Source organism: Amphiura filiformis, chromosome 5, assembly GCF_039555335.1.
Source record: "Amphiura filiformis chromosome 5, Afil_fr2py, whole genome shotgun sequence".
Lineage (NCBI taxonomy): Eukaryota > Metazoa > Echinodermata > Ophiuroidea > Amphilepidida > Amphiuridae > Amphiura > Amphiura filiformis.
This window is the reverse complement of record NC_092632.1, coordinates 65,851,048-65,873,215: the sequence shown is the minus strand read 5'-3', so window position 1 is coordinate 65,873,215 and position 22,168 is coordinate 65,851,048. Positions and strand designations below refer to the sequence as shown.

General features: G+C 37.5%; 1 protein-coding gene across 1 annotated transcript in view; it reads right to left on the bottom strand.

The window, feature by feature from the left end:
• Positions 1–21,176, bottom strand: part of LOC140153565 (uncharacterized) — a 100,017-nt gene extending 78,841 nt beyond the window's left edge. The window contains 2 exon segments of the mRNA XM_072176343.1: positions 12,589–12,925; positions 21,031–21,176. Coding sequence (XP_072032444.1) covers positions 12,589–12,910 — 322 coding nt within the window. The 5' untranslated portion in view covers positions 12,911–12,925; positions 21,031–21,176.
• Between the last annotated feature and the right edge of the window lie 992 nt (positions 21,177–22,168).

Here is a 22,168-nt window from a genome sequence, read left to right as displayed (position 1 = left end):
TGACTCTGGCTATACTAGTAACTCTCCATCAAGCAAGAAACTCATTGCAATACAAACTTTCAAATCACTATCATAGGCCTATTGAAATCCAATTAATATAATTATATCATGCAGACAATAACCTTGGCCCAATAATTATTAGGGTTCCAATTAAGATAAGCAAACATTACTGGGTAGATAACAGGAACTAAATTTTGTCAGTTGGAAGTAATTGAGTAAATCGCCTGTATCGTATCAAAATAACAGTGTATTTTTCACATGCAGTAATGCTCAGCCTTATCACAAAATAAACAATAGCATTGTCCTTACCAACCAATCAGTAAAGCCTATTATAATCATGTGATGGCTCAATCCAATAGTAAACATGCTTAGAAAAAAGGCAAAAAATAGTCCTGGCTGCCATTGTTTTAATACAAGATAAGATGTGCTAAAAAGTCCTTGTCATGTGGGGCATGATTAGATAAAGGGATACAAACCTGGGTATGAGACATTAGGAATTATTTCCTAGCCTCTTAACCACAGGATTGATGGGCTACAATAGCTACTCAAGACACAGTGTATGTAAGGGATAAACTGTGCATATGAGATATGGGTTCAAGTGGGGGAAATGTTCACTGGGTCTTAGGTCTTAGGTATTTGTTGAGTCAGGTCTTCATTTTATAGACACTTCATACATATACCAACATTAACTCCCTGAAAACTTCAAAAAAGTCTGAATATATCCTTAGAAAACAAAGCCGTAGAAAACATCATACATTTTGGGGTTATGACCCTGTCGCCTTGCATTTTACACCCTGTCTGATATATGTTGCATATTTTGGGCTGTTTTAAGGTGTCTTGCAACCTCCTAGCATACCATTGTTTCCTCAGGGAAGAAACTCTATTCCAATTTTATAACATACTCCATACTTGCTTTACGTCATAGAAACTGTATCCCAGCACCAGCAGAGCAACAAGTTTTTGCATATTTTTTCTTTTTATAGAAAACTATCTACATGTATAGATGTGTAGGCAACAAGGTTTGAACTGGTATGCTATCCAGTGGTATAGCCAAAGGGGCAGAGGGGGCAGCTACCCCCTGTGTAGTCTTACCATCCCACTGCGGAATGCTGACCACCCTGGTATTTAAGATTTTTGTCCTTTTTTGTACTTTTTTAGCTCATTTTGACCAAATGTTGTCATTAAATTGTTGCCCCCTTGAAATTTGCCTTGCCCCCCACCCTCCGAAGCAAAGAAGACCACTGGTGCTGTCGGATAGTATTGTTGAGCTTTCATCAAGTGTGACTCTGACTTCAACTTTTTCTATCCATAAATTATACACTACCATCCAGGTATGCACTAATCTATTTCACATGCTTGGTAAAATGCCATTAAGAGAAGGGACAATGAAGTCATTGAAGGACACACAAGATTGTGATGATAAAATTGAGCTATAATTCGGAAAGTTCCTTCAGCAGTGTTCGGCTGTTCTTCCTCATTATTGTGTAAAAAGAACTGGGTCATGCCTGGGTCACGCGATACTACAGCTTGATCGGCCACAAATGAAGTGGCAATATGATATCCGAAGACCACTTCCACATCAGCCCACCGCTGAAGAATCTTGCTGAAAACTGTAGTACATTGTACATGTAGAAGTTCCCAGAGTAAACTTTTCTCATGGTCAGTATTCAGCTTTAAATTTACTTTATTACAAAAATGCATAACAATATAGATTGTTTTTACCATCTTCAGATGGTACATTGTGGTCCATAAATAATGACAACTAGGCGGTTACCCGTATTTGGCGGTTCTCGGCTGTCGCGATTACCTGGCTGATGGTGACTTTACCCACCAAGTTTTATGCCCATAGGACAGTTTTTACTAATTTGACCTCAGATGACCCCTTGTGATCTCAAAATGACCTTCCAAAATTTGGCTCTAAATGTTGACTGTACCCACCACGTTTCATGCCCATACGACAGTTTTAGTAATTTGACCTTGGATGACCCCAAATTATCGTCAAAAATTTGACTCTAAAAGTTGACTGTACCCACCAAGTTTCATGGCCATACGACATTTGTTACTATTTTGACCTCAGATGACCCCTGGGTGACCCCGGATGACCCCAAAATGACCGCCCAAAATTTGACTCTAAAAGTTGACTGTACCCACCAAGTTTCATGCCCATACGACAGTTTTTACTAATTTGACCTCAGATGACCCCTGGATGACCTTGGCCCACTTACCGAAACAAACTTGTTCTGTCTGAGGTCCAGATGCACCCACCCACCAAGTTTGAGGAACGTACGACCCCTAGTCTCCGAGAAAATAGGCGGAAAACAGTTGTTACTAATTTGACCTCAGATGACCCCTGGGTGACCTTGACCCACTAACCAATACAAACTTGTTCCGTCTTAGGTCAAGATGCACCTACCCACCAAGTTGCATGCCCATATGACAGATTTTACTAATTTGACCCCTAGATGACCTCTGGTGACCTTGACCCACTAACCATTACAAACTCGTTCTGTCCCGGGTCAAGACGCACCCACCCGTCAAGTTTAAGGAACGTGCGACCCCCAGTCTCCGAGAAAAACAGTTTTTACTAATTTGACCCCTAGATGACCTCGGGTGACCTTGACCCACTAACCAATACAAACTTGATCTGTATGGGGCAACATGCACCCACCCACCAAGTTTGAGGAACGTACGATCCCTAGTCTCCGAGAAAATAGGCGGACAGACACACAGATAGACAGACAGATAGACAGATAGACGATGCGTATTATTATATAGATCTTCAGAAAGCTCAGTTAATTTAAGTTAAGTTAAGATGGTAAACATGGCAAATGGCAATTTTGAGTTTTAGGGGATTTCTTCCGTGTTGTTTTTAGATTCGACAGAACAAAAAAGTTGTTTTTCTACATGATGTAAATACCGTATTGTTCCTAATAAGCACCCATGGGCTGTGACATTTCATGAACGGTGGGCGTTTATTAGGGATCTATTTATTGTGTAGGTTTTTACATTAAATGACCACAATAACACCACCCATTTCAGTTTTAGACACGTCTGTTTGCAGGAGGAATGGCGTATCATCGTGAGAAATGAATTTCCTATGATATCTAGGAATTATCTAACATTCTTTTTCTGTATATATTTGCACTTAGTAACGGTAAATTTTATTATTGGTTTTTCAATTTTCATTTTGGAAAATTTTTGGGGTGGGCATTTATGAAGACTGGGCACTTATTAGGAACTAGACTATGCCATAGTCGAATTTTATTAAAAATATGTTATTATTAGTCATGATGAACCCATTTCGTTGAACTCAAAATTATACTGATGTTTATTAAAATTAAAGTATTCAATAGTAAAATGGTCATAAAGAGTTAAAAATATCAGATGATTAGTGACAATAAAAGTAATTGAATGCAACATTATCTTGCATAATTATAATGGCTCACTTTAATACTGAACAATTCTGATTTTGGAATCTACCAGTTTATTGATAGCTAACCCCGAAAATTCGACTATGGACTTTGAATTGTAAGCAGAACTTTACCCCCTGGACTTTGCTCTCTAAAAACACACTGTCAAGCATACTTGTTTATCAGTCCATTAACCACAAGTACTAAGCATGTATAGTACAAGACGCGCTAGATGTTTGATGAGAGATTAACTTTGGCGTCAACACAAAGCGCCATAAATACCACAGACAGTTGTGTACGGTGTAGTTAATGGTAATGGCGCTGGCCCAGAAGATTTAAACCATTAAGTAGATATGGGCGACCAATCACAAGGCAGATCCATTTAAAGATGCATTACATCATGGCCAATTTTAGTAAGCCAGAAATTGGCCTAACACTCCATAGAGCCCCGTGTTAAAAATCTTAACCGCAAGGCAAAGTCAGTAGTCTACTTGGGAAGCTAACAAAGAGACGGAGTAGGGTGACTGAAAAGATCAGATGTGAAAATCTATCAATTGTGCACACATTAATTAAATCAGAGTTTTAAGCTTAAATACAATATCCAGAGTATGCACAATGGGCAAGTGGACTACGGGTAGTCTAATTAGGAACCAGCCCTTGAATTAAGGATCTGAAGGGGTACGGCAACTTTTTTAGGGCAAGTTGATAATTGCCTTGGATTTTCACTAAAAAGGCAAGGCAGCACAGCAGTTTGTAATATTTCAAGAGGGCATCATGGCAACTGTTGAAAATTTGAGAAGGGCACCAAGGCAATTTCTCAAAAGTGAAGAAAACACACACAAACATAGACAGATGATTTTATAATGAAGGGGCAGGGCTGGGGAGCAGACGGCAACTTCATTTGAGGGCACGGCAAGTGACTGATTTGGGTAAAGGACATATTTTGAGGGCATTACGGCAGTGGGGATGGGCACCCACGGCAAAATGCCGAAGGCTGTTCGAGGGCTGTTAGGAACAATACAGTATGGACAGTATATATGTGCATGTAGCCTATATTGTATACTACCAATTTGCTGAATTATGTTAAGGACCTGGACATACCAAAATAAAAAGGGTCCTTTCTCTTGATTCTATCAAGTAAATCCTTCCAAAAGTTGATTTGACTATTTAACACATAAAAATTGCACACGATTCTATACATTTATGTTAATCTGCATAGTTAAGAGTATCGCCGGATATGAAATCTGAATTCATGCCATTTTTCCAACACACAAAATTCAATCAACAATCATATTTGCGATAAATCATGTTGACTAAACATGTTTTTATGTCTTTTGAGAAAATACATGAAACATGTGAATGATTTATTCATTTTTTCTATATTGATAATACATGAAGGTATGTCACACAGTAACTTTTATCAACTTGGAATTCAAAAGAGAAAATAATATTGATATAAAAATTATGCTTTTTTAGAATCGTACATGATTATTTATAGTTTCTTTAATTTATGGATGAACATTAAAGCCATATTATAACATTTTCAAACAAAATAGATTAGCATTTCTTTGCCATAAAATGTTAGCTTTTACTGTCAGATATCTCCCTCTTTACTTTTGCGCCGCACAACTACGGCCCAGCAAAGAAAATTGGAATTTACTACCAGCGCTTATTATGTCGCCAATACGTAATTACGCACTCACTCCTTCGGTCATGTTATAGTACGACCTTTTTGTTGTGTATATCACCGTCCCGCACGCCGTCACATACTGACTAATAATTCCATCGTAATAATAAAGCGCTGAATCATGCGTTTTATTCAAAATCTCGGATTTTGACAAAACTACAGCACCTAGAGTCTTGATTTTTATGCGGGCTATATTGGTTTAATAAAGTACAATTTAATCGTGTAAAAAATGAATTAAAAAATTCAGTGAGGGCGTCCTCCTCAGCAAATGTTATAATATGGCTTTAAATGACACTGATGTGAAAGGACTGTCATCAGTTATCATCAGTTACAGTCTTTAATTAAGTTCCAAGCCGCTTTAAGGGTAGACGAGGTGTTTTCTTCAAAAAAACAAAAAAAAAAATATTTTCATTATCTAAATCAATATATTGAAAAATAACACTGATGGTTTGCAAAAGTTCATTCTACAAATCATATACTTTGAAAACTTGCTTGATTTATTATTGTTGTGAATGAGTTATGTATGTTTTACAAAAGTGTTGTTATTTCAGCCCTCTTTACAACATAACTCAAAAACACAGGACCTTAAGGTATATCTGTGATATTTGAATTCTTCGCTATGAAATAATCAGAGATTGATCATTTCATAGCAAAGAATCATCAATGCAATATTTGCCAAAGCTCACTACCATTCGCAAGACGCTGTAAACTACCAAATCGCAACAGTTTGAAATACATGTAGTTGCTAACCTGAAGCTTCAAAAGGCCTCGTTAGGGGATATTCTAAATCTTGATATCTAGGTTGATCAAGATGTTTTTATGTGTTTTCTAATACTATATAGGCATGTATGTAATTACATGTATCTGCAATTTGTTTCAATTCATTTACTTATTTACACATTTACTGCCCAAAATGTCACTTAGGATATTCTTGCACTGACCCAACGACATATAGTTCTTGTATCAAACTGCTCGTAACTTTTTTGTAACCCTTGGTGATGAACACAACTCCAACTTCCGACAAGTTTAATGCTTATTGATTTTTCATAATCATTGGCCGTTAGAACTTTATTTGCATGCAATTCCCATGCTGTCTAGCATGTTGTTGCGCCAAATTTGCCGTTCTGATTGGTCCTTATTACATTGATAGTCTGCTTTGAACATTGGGCTATTCCATTTAAAAGCCACACTACCCCTGTGGAAGAATTTCGAAATATCTTCCACAGGGGAGTATGTTTTTCAAATGTAATTAGTCAGGGTCAATCATTTTGAAACCCATACTTCCCCTGTGTAATAGTTTTACCTAGTATATCTTATACGACTGGAGTGAGTATTTCAAATGGAAGTTACCCAATTGTCTATCGTATTCAAAACTCATACTCCCTCAGTGGAAGACTTCAACAGGGGTAGTGTGGATTTTAAATGGAATAGCCCATTTGATGCCAATTGTGGCCAGTGAACTCATTGATATATGGCCTGTTTCCTTTATATTGTTGTATCTGGCAATAAAAATACAATATGTTGTCTGTCCCACGCCTCATTAAACACACAACAAACTAGTCAACACTTTTCTCTCAATCAATGTAATTTATCTCAACACTTTTTAAAATTGTAAAACATACATGTTCCTCACATAGACCAAAGTCATAAATAAGATTTCCTAAACACCTATTTAGTATAAATTTGTCAATTGGCCGATCCTATATTCAAAGCGTAAACAGACTGATTTAATGACTATCATGACAACAATGGACCAGACATGAAAACTGAGCCAAATTCGGAATAATATGATGCGGATCATTGTGACAACAATGGACCAGACATGAGAACTGAGCCAAATTCGAATAATCTGATGCGGATCATCATGACAACAATGGACCAGACATGAAAACTGAGCCAAATTCGGAATAATATGATGCGGATCATTGTGACAACAATGGACCAGACATGAGAACTGAGCCAAATTCGGAATAATCTGATGCGGATCATCATGACAACAATGGACCAGACATGAAAACTGAGCCAAATTCGGAATAATATGATGCGGATCATTGTGACAACAATGGACCAGACATGAGAACTGAGCCAAATTCGGAATAATCTGATGCGGATCATCATGACAACAATGGACCAGGACATGAGAACTGAGCCAAATTCGGAATAATATGATGCGGATCATTGTGACAACAATGGGCCAGACATGAGAACTGAGCCAAATTCGGAATAATCTGATGCGGATCATCATGACAACAATGGACCAGGACATGAGAACTGAGCCAAATTCGGAATAATATGATGCGGATCATCATGACAACAATGGGCCAGACATGAGAACTGAGCCAAATTCGGAATAATATGATGCGGATCATCATGACAACAATGGGCCAGACATGAGAACTGAGCCAAATTCGGAATAATATGATGCGGATCATCATGACAACAATGGGCCAGACATGAGAACTGAGCCAAATTCGAATAATATGATGCGGATCATCATGACAACAATGGGCCAGACATGAGAACTGAGCCAAATTCGGAATAATATGATGCGGATCATCATGACAACAATGGGCCAGACATGAGAACTGAGCCAAATTCGGAATAATCTGATGCGGATCATCATGACAACAATGGGCCAGACATGAGAACTGAGCCAAATTCGGAATAATATGATGCGGATCATCATGACAACAATGGGCCAGACATGAGAACTGAGCCAAATTCGAATAATATGATGCGGATCATCATGACAACAATGGGCCAGACATGAGAACTGAGCCAAATTCGAATAATCTGATGCGGATCATCATGACAACAATGGGCCAGACATGAGAACTGAGCCAAATTCGAATAATATGATGCGGATCATCATGACAACAATGGACCAGGTCATGAGAACTGAGCCAAATTCGGAATAATATGATGCGGATCATCATGACAACAATGGGCCAGACATGAGAACTGAGCCAAATTCGGAATAATCTGATGCGGATCATCATGACAACAATGGACCAGGACATGAGAACTGAGCCAAATTCGGAATAATATGATGCGGATCATCATGACAACAATGGGCCAGACATGAGAACTGAGCCAAATTCGGAATAATCTGATGCGGATCATCATGACAACAATGGACCAGACATGAGAACTGAGCCAAATTCGGAATAATCTGATGCGGATCATCATGACAACAATGGGCCAGACATGAGAACTGAGCCAAATTCGGAATAATATGATGCGGATCATCATGACAACAATGGGCCAGATATGAGAACTGAGCCAAATTCGGAATAATCTGATGCGGATCATCATGACAACAATGGACCAGGACATGAGAACTGAGCCAAATTCGGAATAATCTGATGCGGATCATTGTGACAACAATGGGCCAGACATGAGAACTGAGCCAAATTCGGAATAATCTGATGCGGATCATCATGACAACAATGGACCAGGACATGAGAACTGAGCCAAATTCGGAATAATCTGATGCGGATCATTGTGACAACAATGGACCAGACATGAGAACTGAGCCAAATTCGGAATAATATGATGCGGATCATCATGACAACAATGGACCAGACATGAGAACTGAGCCAAATTCGGAATAATATGATGCGGATCATCATGACAACAATGGGCCAGACATGAGAACTGAGCCAAATTCGGAATAATCTGATGCGGATCATTGTGACAACAATGGGCCAGACATGAGAACTGAGCCAAATTCGGAATAATCTGATGCGGATCATTATGACAACAATGGACCAGACATGAGTCAAATTCAGAATAATCAGATGAGGATCATCATTAACCCCATGGGCAACTACTGCCTTTCTTACATCATCCCTGATTGGTTAATTTATGTGATTAACCATCTGAGCAACCAATCAAAGTAAAGCTCGCTGTAATTCTTACAGAGGCTGTTATTATAGTAGGCAGTGCAAATGAGGTTAAATTAGAGTGGCAACTTTTCTGTGATTCGGAAAATGAAAAAAATTTACGGAAAAAGGGTAGAACACAGAAAACACTGAAAATCATGGAAAACAGTATTTTTGATATTGATACAAAAAATAAATAAATAAACAAAATACAACTGAAAACTAAGAACAAAGTTTTAAAAGGAAAATTTCACAAAGATTTTTATCATGATTGAGATAAGTTGTTGATTCATCGTTTTATGGCCTTGAAAGAATATGGAAAGGTGAAATTTGTCATCATGGAAGAACAAAGAATTGTGAGTGTGCCACTTTAGAAAATGGAAAACTTGCCACTTTAAGTTAATTAAGTGATGTGGTGACCAATGAGTTACTGAGGATTTGTGTGTGGCGACAACTCTCTAGTCCGAAGGTTCCCTAGTACGAAGGCTCCTTTAGTCCGAAGGTTCCCTAATCCAAACACATAACTTACCATTCGCTAGTCCGAATTCTGAAAAAGGTTGGCTAGTCCAAATATTGTGTTCTCTAGTCCGCGGGTTCGTTATAGTCGAATAATAAATAAGGTTCTCTAGTCCGAATATAGAATAATGCTCGCTAACCCTAACCCTAAATCCTACATTGTAACCCTACCCTTATTCTATATTCGGACTTGAGAACCTTTGGATTATCAAACTTAATTTGGTTTTCGGACTAGCGCCCCTTCGGACAATAGAACCTTTGGACTAGAGAGAAGTCACATTGTGTGTACCATAATTTATTTCTCTGTGACCACAAGGAAGATATCCAAAACATGACTTTTACTTGATAAAACAGGATAAATAAATATGCAACTATTATGGTACCGTACCATAGATTTTTAAAAATTTTATCAAATCTGCCCAGGGCATAATTATGGTGCATATTTTTCTTAGTTCACTGGTTTTTGTTACTATTATTAATACTAGAATATTTTAATAAGGGTAATGTGGAAATTGAAAAATAAACGTGATAAATAAATGATGAGATGATGCAAAGGTGTAGGGATCATTTGTTGTGCTAAATCAATTTCCATTGTATCATTTAAAGTAATTATTTGCTTCTGATAACCTCAGCCAGGACAGGGGCAACACGACCTGGCACCGTCTACCGTAATGTCTTGTCACATGACTCTGTTGACACTCATCAAGATCAATAATTAGTTTGAAAAAGGCTAAAAAACAATAATGCTATGTCTCTAAGCCCATGACCGTTTCTAAAACGAATGCAGAATGCAGGGTTTTTTTAAAAGATTTTTTTTAAAGATTTTTAAAAAACTTAATTTTGAATTAAAATGTTATTTTCGAGTGTTCAAAAGTACACAGAATAAAACTGTGGTTGATTTACACATTTAAAGTACAAATATCAATTGTTTTATACCTAAACAATGCGAGTATCGAACCAAGTAAAGTTATTCAAAATATGTCTCAGAACTTCATGATTTCATGGCAAAAAACTATTAAAAAAATTGAAATAAAAAATGAATCTGCCGTTTCAGCTGACATGGACTCTTTAATAAAAATGAACTTTGAGACACAGCTTTTTTTAGCCTTAGCGACCGCAAGCTGAAAGTTTACGTAACTGAACAAATATAAATTTCATCATTCTAATCCTTTTTATTAGCCAATGTTCCTGAGTAACGATATACCAAGTCAATATTTTCAGCCGAATTTAACCAACAATTTTGGCGAAATTTCAAACATTTTGGCTACATTGAGGCAAAACTGGGCTATTTTCCAAAAAATTGGAAACTATTGGACCCATCCATATAGCAAAATTGGCCTAGAAAAAGGGACCATGCATTGATATACCAAAAGGCCGAAAATGCTACACATGTTGAGTACCCCGGGCAAATAAGTCAACAGTTGAATGTTTTCCCTTAAAGGTTGATGTTTTACATGATGACCGTATTCAATGTCAATTGATTCCGTGATATCATGAATGGTATGTTGAAATATCTTTCTTTCTTTATGGTATGTTGAAATTTCTTTCTTTCTTTTGACCAATTTTTCAAATTCCGTAACAATATCCCAAATTTGCAAGTACATCTCCGACAAGTACAAAATCTGCCACTCATTCTATTCAATTCATCTCAAATCCCACTGGATATAATAGTAAATGATTTAATCTTTCATATTTGCTCAAAAGATTTGGTCCAGAAATTTTATGATTTTTGGTAAGATGTGATATGATTTTAATATGCGATATGATTATAATATGAAACATCCCACATAAAATGAACCGCGACAGTAATGTTTTTCTGAATGGTACTTAATTTGTATCAATTTGCCATTTACTTCTGCATGAATAAAAACCCGATCCAGGCACTTCAGGAAAATATTTTAAACCATGTTCTGGTTTTATTTTGGGGGTGAAATCTCTCCTTGTGACAAGTCACTAGAATCCACAACATGTGCATCTATCAGGACACAGTTCTTTAACCCCAATACATTTGTACATTCATTGAATGACCTTTGAAACGTTGGGTACAAAAACTCATACTCTGCAACTTGAGGTCAATTTTTGTACTATGATTGTTTAATTGGGGTTATTGGACTCTGCCATTTGGATGAGACCATTGTGGTCCATAGTGAGTTCATCACACTATTACTCATTTGTGTGAACAAGGAAATGTGCTATTTATCACAAAGAAAACTTTTGAACATTTGAGAAATATTTAGAATACAAGCAAATTTTTTCACAACAGGACGAAATATACTTTTATCAAGTGGCAAAATTGGGCAAGTGGCTGAAAAACTAACAGGATCCACAACATGCTCATCTATCAGGGCACAGTTCTTTAACCCCAATACATTTTTACATTCATTGAATGACCTTTGAAAATTTGGGTACAAAAACTCATACTTTGCAACTTAAAAATCAAATTTTGCAATATGATTGTTTAATTGAGGTTATTGAACTATGCCATTAGGATGAGGCCATTGTGGTCCATAATGTAACAGGCTTTTAGGTCACTATTTTTTCATGCGGAGTGATGATTCCCCAGGATCATACTAACCTAAATACATTTTATATATCTTTTTATAGAATTAGGTAACATTTCTGCCAACTAGCTGTGCTTGATGTGGTACTATGCAACTAGCCAATCAAAGTAATACAATTTACCACAGTAAACATTTAAATATTTAAACATCAAATAAACCAAATTTTTGTCCATTAAAAATATTATTTTGCCAATAAGTGAGTTTGCTCTGGTTTGCCAAATTTTATGGCGATACAATGGCAAACATTTGCAAGTTTATTGCTAGATGATATTGCCCTGTTGGAATCTTCCACAGCCCGGGCCCAGTCGCAGCTTACTAGGACTGCAACTGCAGCAGCAGATCTAGGCCTTGTCATCAGCGCACCTAAGACAGAATATATGACTGCAAACTGTAACGCCCAACCAGCACTTGAAGTCTATGGTAGTACCATCAACCATGTCACAGACTTCAAGTACTTGGGTTCCAAGATGCGCTCTAGTGCTGGAGACCTAAAAAGAAGAAAATAATTAACAAACCCATTTTAAACCTACCTTTAATAGTAACACCATCTGTTCCTCTACCATCCGTTGCATCTGGATCCTGACCATTGGTCACTACTTGTCCAAAGCTGGACAATGCCGGCAACTGAACAGCAGCAGGTCCACCATTCACCTGACTTTTTCCCGGTGACGGAGTACCGGATACGGACGGAGGACATGGTGTGTCACTTTGGACACGGATTGGAGGAATAGATGAATGATTGTATTGTCCTGATGTTACAGCTGCTGTTGATGTAGTATCATTATTTACAGGATGACCAGGTATGCTGTCCTGCTGCTGCTGCTGACCATCTTGATGGGGTCTTCCATTCATGATGACAGCTGCAATCTAAAATTGGAAAATACCAGAAAGTTAATGATTTTTATGGTTTTTTTTGTACGAATTGAAAATGTTGGTTGGTTTCTTCATTCACTGCCGTAGTGCACGTTATAGTAACCATTGGTTACTGGTTCAAGCCTGGGCTCATACACCTATTCTGAGTTAAGATGTGCCATATGCTTTGTGTTGTGATCATTTCGATCAGTGGTTCGTAACAAAGAAAGTATGAGCCAGTTGCCCTAGCAACGGTCATATTCTAACATGCACTACGCCAGCGAATACAATTACTAATGGAGACTTAATGCTCTATATGCTAGCCATAGACTTCAACATAAAATGTCGTACGTTTTGAGATATTTTCTCAAAATATCAAGAGCTATCTTAAGAATCACTGAACCAATACTAGGCTTATTTGTACTCATTTTAATGCATTTTTCATGCTGATTTCAAATATAGTCATGAAAATTTATAATTCTGAAATTATTGAATGAAGTATTTTAAAATTCAAATTGTCAACTTGTCGTCTGCAATCGTCTTCATTTGTGAGAGGTGATGACACTTTGACATTACTTCCTCTTAATATTGATTCATGTGGAAGACAGATTGTGCATTTGCATTCAAATTCATTAAATTACTAACAGATTTCAAAACAAAAGTTCCAGCTAGTTTTGGATGAGCAATGTGTGTATAAGTCGACAAAATATCACTAGGAATAGGATCAACAATATGTTCATCTATCAGAGAACAGTTCTTTAACCCCAATACATTTGTACATTCATTGAATGACCTTAGAAAATTTGGGTACAAAAACTCATACTCGGCAACTTGAGGTCAAATTTTGCATTATGAGTGTTTAATTGAGGTAATTGAACTATGCCATTGGGATGAGGCCATTGAGGTCCATAGAGTATGTAGGTTTTTTTCTAGATCATACCTCAGAGTCTTTAAAAAACAGGGATTTGGATAAAAATGTCAGATTTCCACATCCCAAAGAAATCTTAATTATTCTAAAATGATTTGTAGCAAGTAATGAAATCAATATTTATGAATTTTTAATCGTTGCTGAGTTTGTACCATACTACAAAAAGTTGTTTTTACCAAGTACTAAAAAAAAAAAAAAAAAAATATGATTACAAGCAATGTCAATTGATTACATACCCCAATCATTTTAACTAATGATTCAAAGTCCCTAAATCACAAATCAAAAGTTGTTAAGCAGGCTATGATGAACCATTCACAGTTCACACGTTGGGAAAATATGACTGCTCCATATAACTCCACATAGAATTGTGAAGCGTAACAATAGTTGGATTTCCTGGGCTCAATGCGACATAAAACTTGCTCAAATATGAATTGCATAGGTATGGGTATAGGTTTATTGTTAACCAGTCTTGATACATGTGTGGGCCAATTAGCAGTGGCGTGTCCAGGGGGGGAGCTTTGGGTGCTGAAGCCCCCCGCACTTTGTTAAAAATCATGTAAAATCAGCCGTTTTTTGGCGATTTTAGCCATCAAGCCCCCCACATAAATCTGAAAGAGGGGCTGAGCCCCCCGCAGGAAAAGATCCTGGACACGCCGGTGATTAGTGACTGAAATAAGCCAATCAGGATTAAGTGAATCCATCAACTAAAGTTTAAACAGGATTACAGGTACCAGTACTAGAATTCACTGCTTCGGTTGTACTAGGATCGGACATTAGGAGTGGTTGACGTACACAGCGTTCGATTTACCTGGTGTTGCAGAGCAAAATACAATGTAAACGTTTTATGCTAATATCATAAGAACATCACCTAAATAACGTTTTCGGTAAAATGACACAAATTTCTCAAAGTAAATCGAACCCTGGACATATGTTCCCCTACATGTATATGAAGTGTAAAAAGCCAATATAAAGGGTTAAAGTGGTGACATGTGCAAATGAGTTGGAGTTGTACAATGAGTGGTAGGCAAGTGATGAAGTGTGTAGCAGCTCCATCTGTACTCTAAATTCTTGCTTTAAAATCGCTCCACATTCACCAATACTCAATACACACTCATCAGTTTTCAATACTCTTCTTAGCACAGGAATGTCCTGCTGGCATAGGTAGTACTTGATTTCAACAGGCCTATCAACTCCCAAACGACAACTTGACAACTGACAAGCTGACACATTTATGCTGCTAGGTGTTTTGCCAAAATGTTTAAAAGTTACTAACACTCAAAATATTATGTTCCCCGGTACAAGTACAGAAAAAAATGCAAGGGCCCTGGAAAAAATCATCTAGAGGATTGCAATACCTATTAACCTTTCACATTTTATCATCCATATAAAATGTCTTCTACATGCTGGTATTCAAATCTACAGCTCATGTTGCTTTGGGTATATTGAAGAATTTTATGTACAAAATGTCTGGGCAAAATGTAATGAAACATATTTTCTCTGGAACAGAGACGCCCCTCAAATAGACCCCCTCAAATAGCGCGATCAAATTGAAGATATTTGAGATCGATTCGTCATACAGGTAGCAGACCCCCAGCATATAGCCTGTGCTAATTCCCTCCTACAGCTCCATCTGGAAGAGGGATATTTAGCTCCTCTTGGTGAATTGCTAGTGATCGTGAAATAACCCTCCTCCAGCTCCATTATCATCTTGGTATCACAATGACACCAGAAGCAGAGGAGCATTTAGCATCTTTTACCCTCACTTCAAATCCAATATCATCTTGGTATCACAAGGACATCAGAAACACAAGAGAGCATTTAGCATCTCTTACCCTCATTTCAAATCCATTATCATCTTGAAATCACAAGGACACCAGAAGCAGAGGAGCATTTAGCATCTCTTACCCTCACTTCAAATCCATTATCATCTTGGTATCACAAGGACATCAGAAGCAGAGGAGCATTTAGCATCTCTTACCCTCACTTCAAATCCAATATCATCTTGGTATCACAAGGACACCAGAAGCAGAGGAGCATTTAGCATCTCTTACCCTCACTTCAAATCCAATATCATCTTGGTATCACAAGGACATCAGAAACACAAGAGAGCATTTAGCATCTCTTACCCTCATTTCAAATCCATTATCATCTTGAAATCACAAGGACACCAGAAGCAGAGGAGCATTTAGCATCTCTTACCCTCACTTCAAATCCAATATCATCTTGGTATCACAAGGACATCAGAAACACAAGAGAGCATTTAGCATCTCTTACCCTCATTTCTAATCCATTATCATCTTGATATCACAAGGACACCAGAAGCAGAGGAGCATTTAGCATCTCTTACCCTCATTTCTAATCCATTATCATCTTGGTATCACAAGGACATCAGAAGCACAAGAGCATTTAGCATCTCTTACCCTCATTTCTATGAATCCATTATCATCTTGGTATCACAAGAACACCAGAAGCAGAGGAGCATTTAGCATCTCTTACATTGTACCCTCATTTCAAATCCATTTTCATCTTGATATCACAAGAACACCAGAAGCAGAGGAGCATTTAGCATCTCTTACATTGTACCCTCATTTCAAATCCATTTTCATCTTGATATCACAAGGACATCAGAAGCAGAGGAGCATTTAGCATCTCTTACCCTCACTTCAAATCCATTATCATCTTGGTATCACAAGGACATCAGAAGCAAAGGAGCATTTAGCATATACCCTCATTTCTAATCCATTATCATCTTGATATCACAAGGACATTAGAAGCAGAGGAGCATTTAGCATCTCTTACCCTCCCTTCAAATCCATTATCATCTTGGTATCACAAGGACATCAGAAGCAGAGGAGCATTTAGCATCTCTTACCCTCATTTCAAATCCATTATCATCTTGCTATCACAAGGACATCAGAAGCAGAGGAGCATTTAGCATCTCTTACCCACATTTCAAATCTATTATCATCTTGGTATCACAAGGACATCAGAAGCAGAGGAGCATTTAGCATATACCCTCATTTCTAATCCATTATCATCTTGATATCACAAGGACATCAGAAGCAAAGGGGCATTTAGCATCTCTTACCCTCATTTCAAATCCATTATCATCTTGGTATCACAAGGACATCAGAAGCAGAGGAGCATTTAGCATCTCTTACCCTCATTTCAAATCCATTATCATCTTGCTATCACAAGGACATTAGAAGCAGAGGAGCATTTAGCATCTCTTACCCTCACTTCAAATCCATTATCATCTTGGTATCACAAGGACATCAGAAGCAGAGGAGCATTTAGCATCTCTTACCCTCATTTCAAATCCATTATCATCTTGCTATTACAAGGACATCAGAAGCAGAGGAGCATGTAGCATCTCTTACCCTCACTTCAAATCCATTATCATCTTGGTATCACAAGGACATCAGATGCACCTGGATGCACTATTTTATTACCTGTTCCTATAAGAAAAGTGTTGCCCGCACTTGTCCTTTCTCTACCTAAGTTAAGTACCTATCCCTGGTACCATACTTCATAAGATCGGTAGACTTTAAATCTGCTTTTGAGTTGCTTTAGACCACAAAATCTGTAAAGTGATTCCCTGATTAGCTTGACAAAAGCAACCCACACGGGAAGGGTATGTAAGCCAAGGTTAAGGGTATGTGGCACAATAAAATCATGTAAAGTCTGCCAAGCTAGACAAGTATGGGTAATCAATTTGAATTTGGCAGATTTGTGACTGATGAATACCAGTGGGCCATCAGTCTAAATTCAGGGAAGTCTTCATCTTCAACACTTGGACAAACCGGTATGGCAAAAATGGTTTTCTTCACTCCACTCCACTGCTGTTCCTATGTGATGTATTTCCATTTTCCAGTTTTTATAAGGGACCGCTCACAAACACTTGTTGGGGGGGCTGATGCAAAAGGGGGGGCCTTAAAAGTTTTGGCCCTCAAACAAAGGGGGGAGGGCTAAAAAAGTTTATATGCTTTCCTATAGGGTTGACCCATAATTTTCATGTCAAAAAGGGGAGGCCCTGAAATGTTTGAGATCTCAAAAGAAGGGGCCCTGAAATTTTTTTTGCAATAAAATGTTTTTGCATCAGGTCCCCAACAAGTGTTTGTGAACAGTCCCTTAGAACTATATTTTTACAGAGTACCAATACAATAGATCAACATGTAGGGCCTACATTATGTTCAAAATAAAATTGCACCTAAGTTGATTCAGCAGAAATGACAGACATCTCTCCCAAATCCCTGGTGACATAACATGCAGGCACCCCCCCCCACCACCACACACTCACTTTCTAAAGTTGTCCAATCCACAAAACTCAGTGAAGAGTTTTCTTCCCTCATTTCTGAAATCTCGCCACAGGTAAACCTTAGACAGCACCTAATTTGCCATTTGGCGGGCTGTAACCATGGTTACCAAAGTAGCTAGACTTCATTAGCATAATTCTCAATTCTATTTTCAGTACAAAAACAATTGCAGCATACTTGTGGTTTCTAAATGAGCTATAAACAAAATTGGGTTCTGCATGTATGGTATCGAGAATGAAGCCAGACAAAAATATTATTTTTCCTACATTTTATACACTCTTTCCGCCTCCTACGTTATTCATGTATTGCAGGTATTTTAGTATTATACAAGGTTAAACCATACTGAATAAAATAAATATGTAAATAAATAAATAATAAAACTTAAAACAAATGTTTTTCTCATTTTTATTACTTTTTAAAAGTTTTAAAAATACCAGTAACTTATTTTACCCCCAAAAAAAAAAAAAAATTCCCAAAGTGAAGGGAGCTCTACGGAAGGAAAAATTTTGGCTTTTTTTACCTTTTCTCTATTCAGATGGTGGTACAAACTAAATGTGGTACATCCAATGTCCCGGTATTTTTTTACATTGGTTTAAAAGTATGTCAGGTGTTCAAATACCGGTTGCAATTTACAAAGCAGTATTTGCATGATTTTAAACCAGTTCCACTGTAATATTATTGGAGCACCAACTATATTTGCCATGAGTGGCTGTGATCAACTGTCAGCTCTAAACACTCATTTAAGTTTATAGATTTAGGAGTTCATCTATCAGTTACACAGGTACAAGGCCTCCAGCTTCCTGCATACTGGACTTTTCATCATAAATCTTTTTTACTGGTAGAGAAATCTTGACTTGAACTTGATTTTCGCCAAAAAGTGACGCTATTATCGACCATGTGGGCAACTTGGTAAGCTTACTACACAAGATAGCATGGAAATATCAGCATTTTTGAAACATCTTGGTTGAAAAAAGTGGTGGGGGGGGGGGCGTTTATTTGAGGGGGAGCGACTATTTGACGAAATACGGTACAGAGACAACCACCAGCTTCCTTCCTCAGCCAAGATACATGTCAACAATGGAGATATTGTCATTTTCAACGTAGAAATTGCGCAAGAACAATAATTATCAACAAGACACTCAAAATCAAACAAACAAGACTCAATCAACATTGTTTCACCATGTGCAGTAATTGTCCGGTAAATAATCACTGTCCTATATATTCTAGCAGGCATTTTGCTCTCTGTAATGAGGTGAGAGATTATGTTACATTATCTTCAGTAATTTAATTCCAAGCAAGATACTGATCTTTTTTCGCTGTTTTCAAAATGTTCCAAGAGGACAGGCATGCACTGCAATACTGCATGCTGAATTGAAAATCATGCAATCATGGCTGCACTTTTCGGTGTAAGAGAGCACAAAATACTAATAGGATTAGAGTTTAGGGTTAGGGTTAGGATTTAAGGTTAGGGTTAGGATAAGGGTTAGGGTTAGGGTTAGGGTTAGGGTTAGGGTTAGGATTAGGTCACAAACACCTCTATTTTTTCGCTTGCTATGCTGGCAAATGAGACATTTTGGGTCAAAAAGGGGACTTTTTTGCCTTGACAATTAGGGGGTGTCTGCCCCCCTCATCCCTTCCCCAGTTACGGGCCTGCTTCTCGATTCTTTAAGCAGGAATTTAGGTATCCAATTGGAAACTAATGATCCATTTCAATAACAGACAATCAAATAATGATGACCAATTGACCATCATGCAGGATAGGCAAGATTTTCTCTGCAATTACGTCGAAATCAAACTATCACAGTATTTATCTAGCTTGCTAGCTTCAATGAGCACGGTCACGACGGTTGGATGTCAAGTCTGTCGGGGGAAATTGCATCCAATCAGAAGAAAAATTTGGGAATATTACAGTAATTGAAGCCAGCCTAAATTTTTGAACAGTCGGGGGAATCAATACCAGTACCCCCCCCCCTCCACTTTCAAACCTGCGCATGCCACTGACAATTGCTGTCATTTTGATTTAAAGGAGGATTTCATGATCCTAGCATACTGCCATCCTCTTTTTATGACATTTTTCAGTAGATATCAACGAAAAAGCTAAATGCCCGAAATTTCAGTTGATTACGATTTTGCGTAAATTGCGAGTTATGCATGATTTATATGTGTATTAGGCCCTACACTGCTCAGCTCCATAGACCACTGTTGTAATTTCGTTCTGGTATACCAGAACAAAATTCAAATTTGACGATATTTTTGCTTACAAATTAATCTGCAAGAAATTTTTTGTACAAAACTAATATGTAGCTAGTGGTTAATGGTTTCCAGTGTCAGTGATATAACTTTTTTGAGAAAAGTGGGGCGATGAGGCTGTGGATCACGAAATTGCCCTTTTAAGCATGTAACAAGTATTCTTTACCATGATATATCTTCTAGAACATGCAGCTATTCCCACTCATACCCTTGTGTTTATGTGTAGGCCTATAATAGTCATAAACTTGAATATTGACTCATAGATATATCTGGAGTTGATTATTTATTTTATTGTCATGATTGTGAGACTGATTTCGTTTATCAAACTAGTAAATTATTTAATTTGAAAGCTTTACAAGTTACAACATGGACAAGACTTACTAAATATATACAAGTAGGCCTATCCACTGATCACAGTACGTCAGTCACGATCATGTCTGTATTATAGTGTGCATGCACATACAAAACAGTGCGGCCATGCATCTATAGCATCATGCAGCCATGGCAGCTGTTTACGTAGGAGGTCAACCCGGCTGGCGGCTCCAATGAGTTGTAAAGCAACTTGTCGTTACTTGAAGTTGAGGTACGAGTATGAGATTTATATCAATTAAACATGGATAACTTACGTGATTTTAGAAGACATCAAAACTGAGGAAGACATTCCAATAGGACATTTCTTTTCGATCACTCTATGATACCGTTTTATTGTTTTTTCGTCTTCTTTTCAATCCATAAGTTCCAGACACAAATACCGATCCCTTGGATATCACCAGCCGCAGATCTCAGGTGGTGCCCAAAGCGTATCTGACAACCGGTTCATGATGGGTTTCACTAAATAGAGGGCGCTATAACACGATTTTCCTCAGCCCAGACGGGGTCAGACAATATCAATCAATTAGAGCAGGTGCATCCGTTATTAAATGCATAAATGGATTCCGACGAACGGAGCTCGGGAATGAATGAAGGAATGTTGAATGAATGAATGTTGATGAACGAATGATTTTACGAATGAATGAACGTTCAAACAAACGAATTAATGAAAGGAACTTTATCTATCACTTAGCATGATATATATCATCAGGTGGAAAAGGCGGCCCAATGAATTGGGCTCGCCATTATAATTTTACTGGATTGGCAATTTAATTATTATTTTGTGAAAATAATGTACTGGGTACTATGGACATCAGTATTGCTTTTATTACCGTAAAATGGGGTAACTTTGGGCACTTTTCAGAGTTTTTAAATCACTACTTCTTAACAATACCAATTATATTTCTAACTCTTTTTTTTTTTTTTTTCTTCTACACCTTGAAGTTGAAAAAGAATTTTTAATAATTTTGTAAGGGTGCCCTAGGGGTTAAAAATAGCCTGACCAAAGTTCCCCCGCATTTGGGGCAACTTTGGTCAGAGTATTACATTCCATGAAGGCAACAAAAATCAAAAAAGTTGATCTTAGCTGTATATGGGCAAGTTGTTCTTTTTTGTGACATTTGACCACTTGCAAAATTAATCAAGCACACATCCTTGCTCACAAATATCTATTTTTATTTTTTCTGAAAAAAATGTAAAAAAATGCTCATTTTTGGTCCAAAATCCCAATTTTTCGTAAATTTCGAGGAAATTGGACATGAGCGACTATTATTTCTTCCAAATATATTTCTTAACAAATTGACACCGAATATGACTAAAAACAATATCAGTGCTGTACGAAAATATGACCATTTAAAAAAATATATACCGAAGTTACCCCATTTTACGGTTATT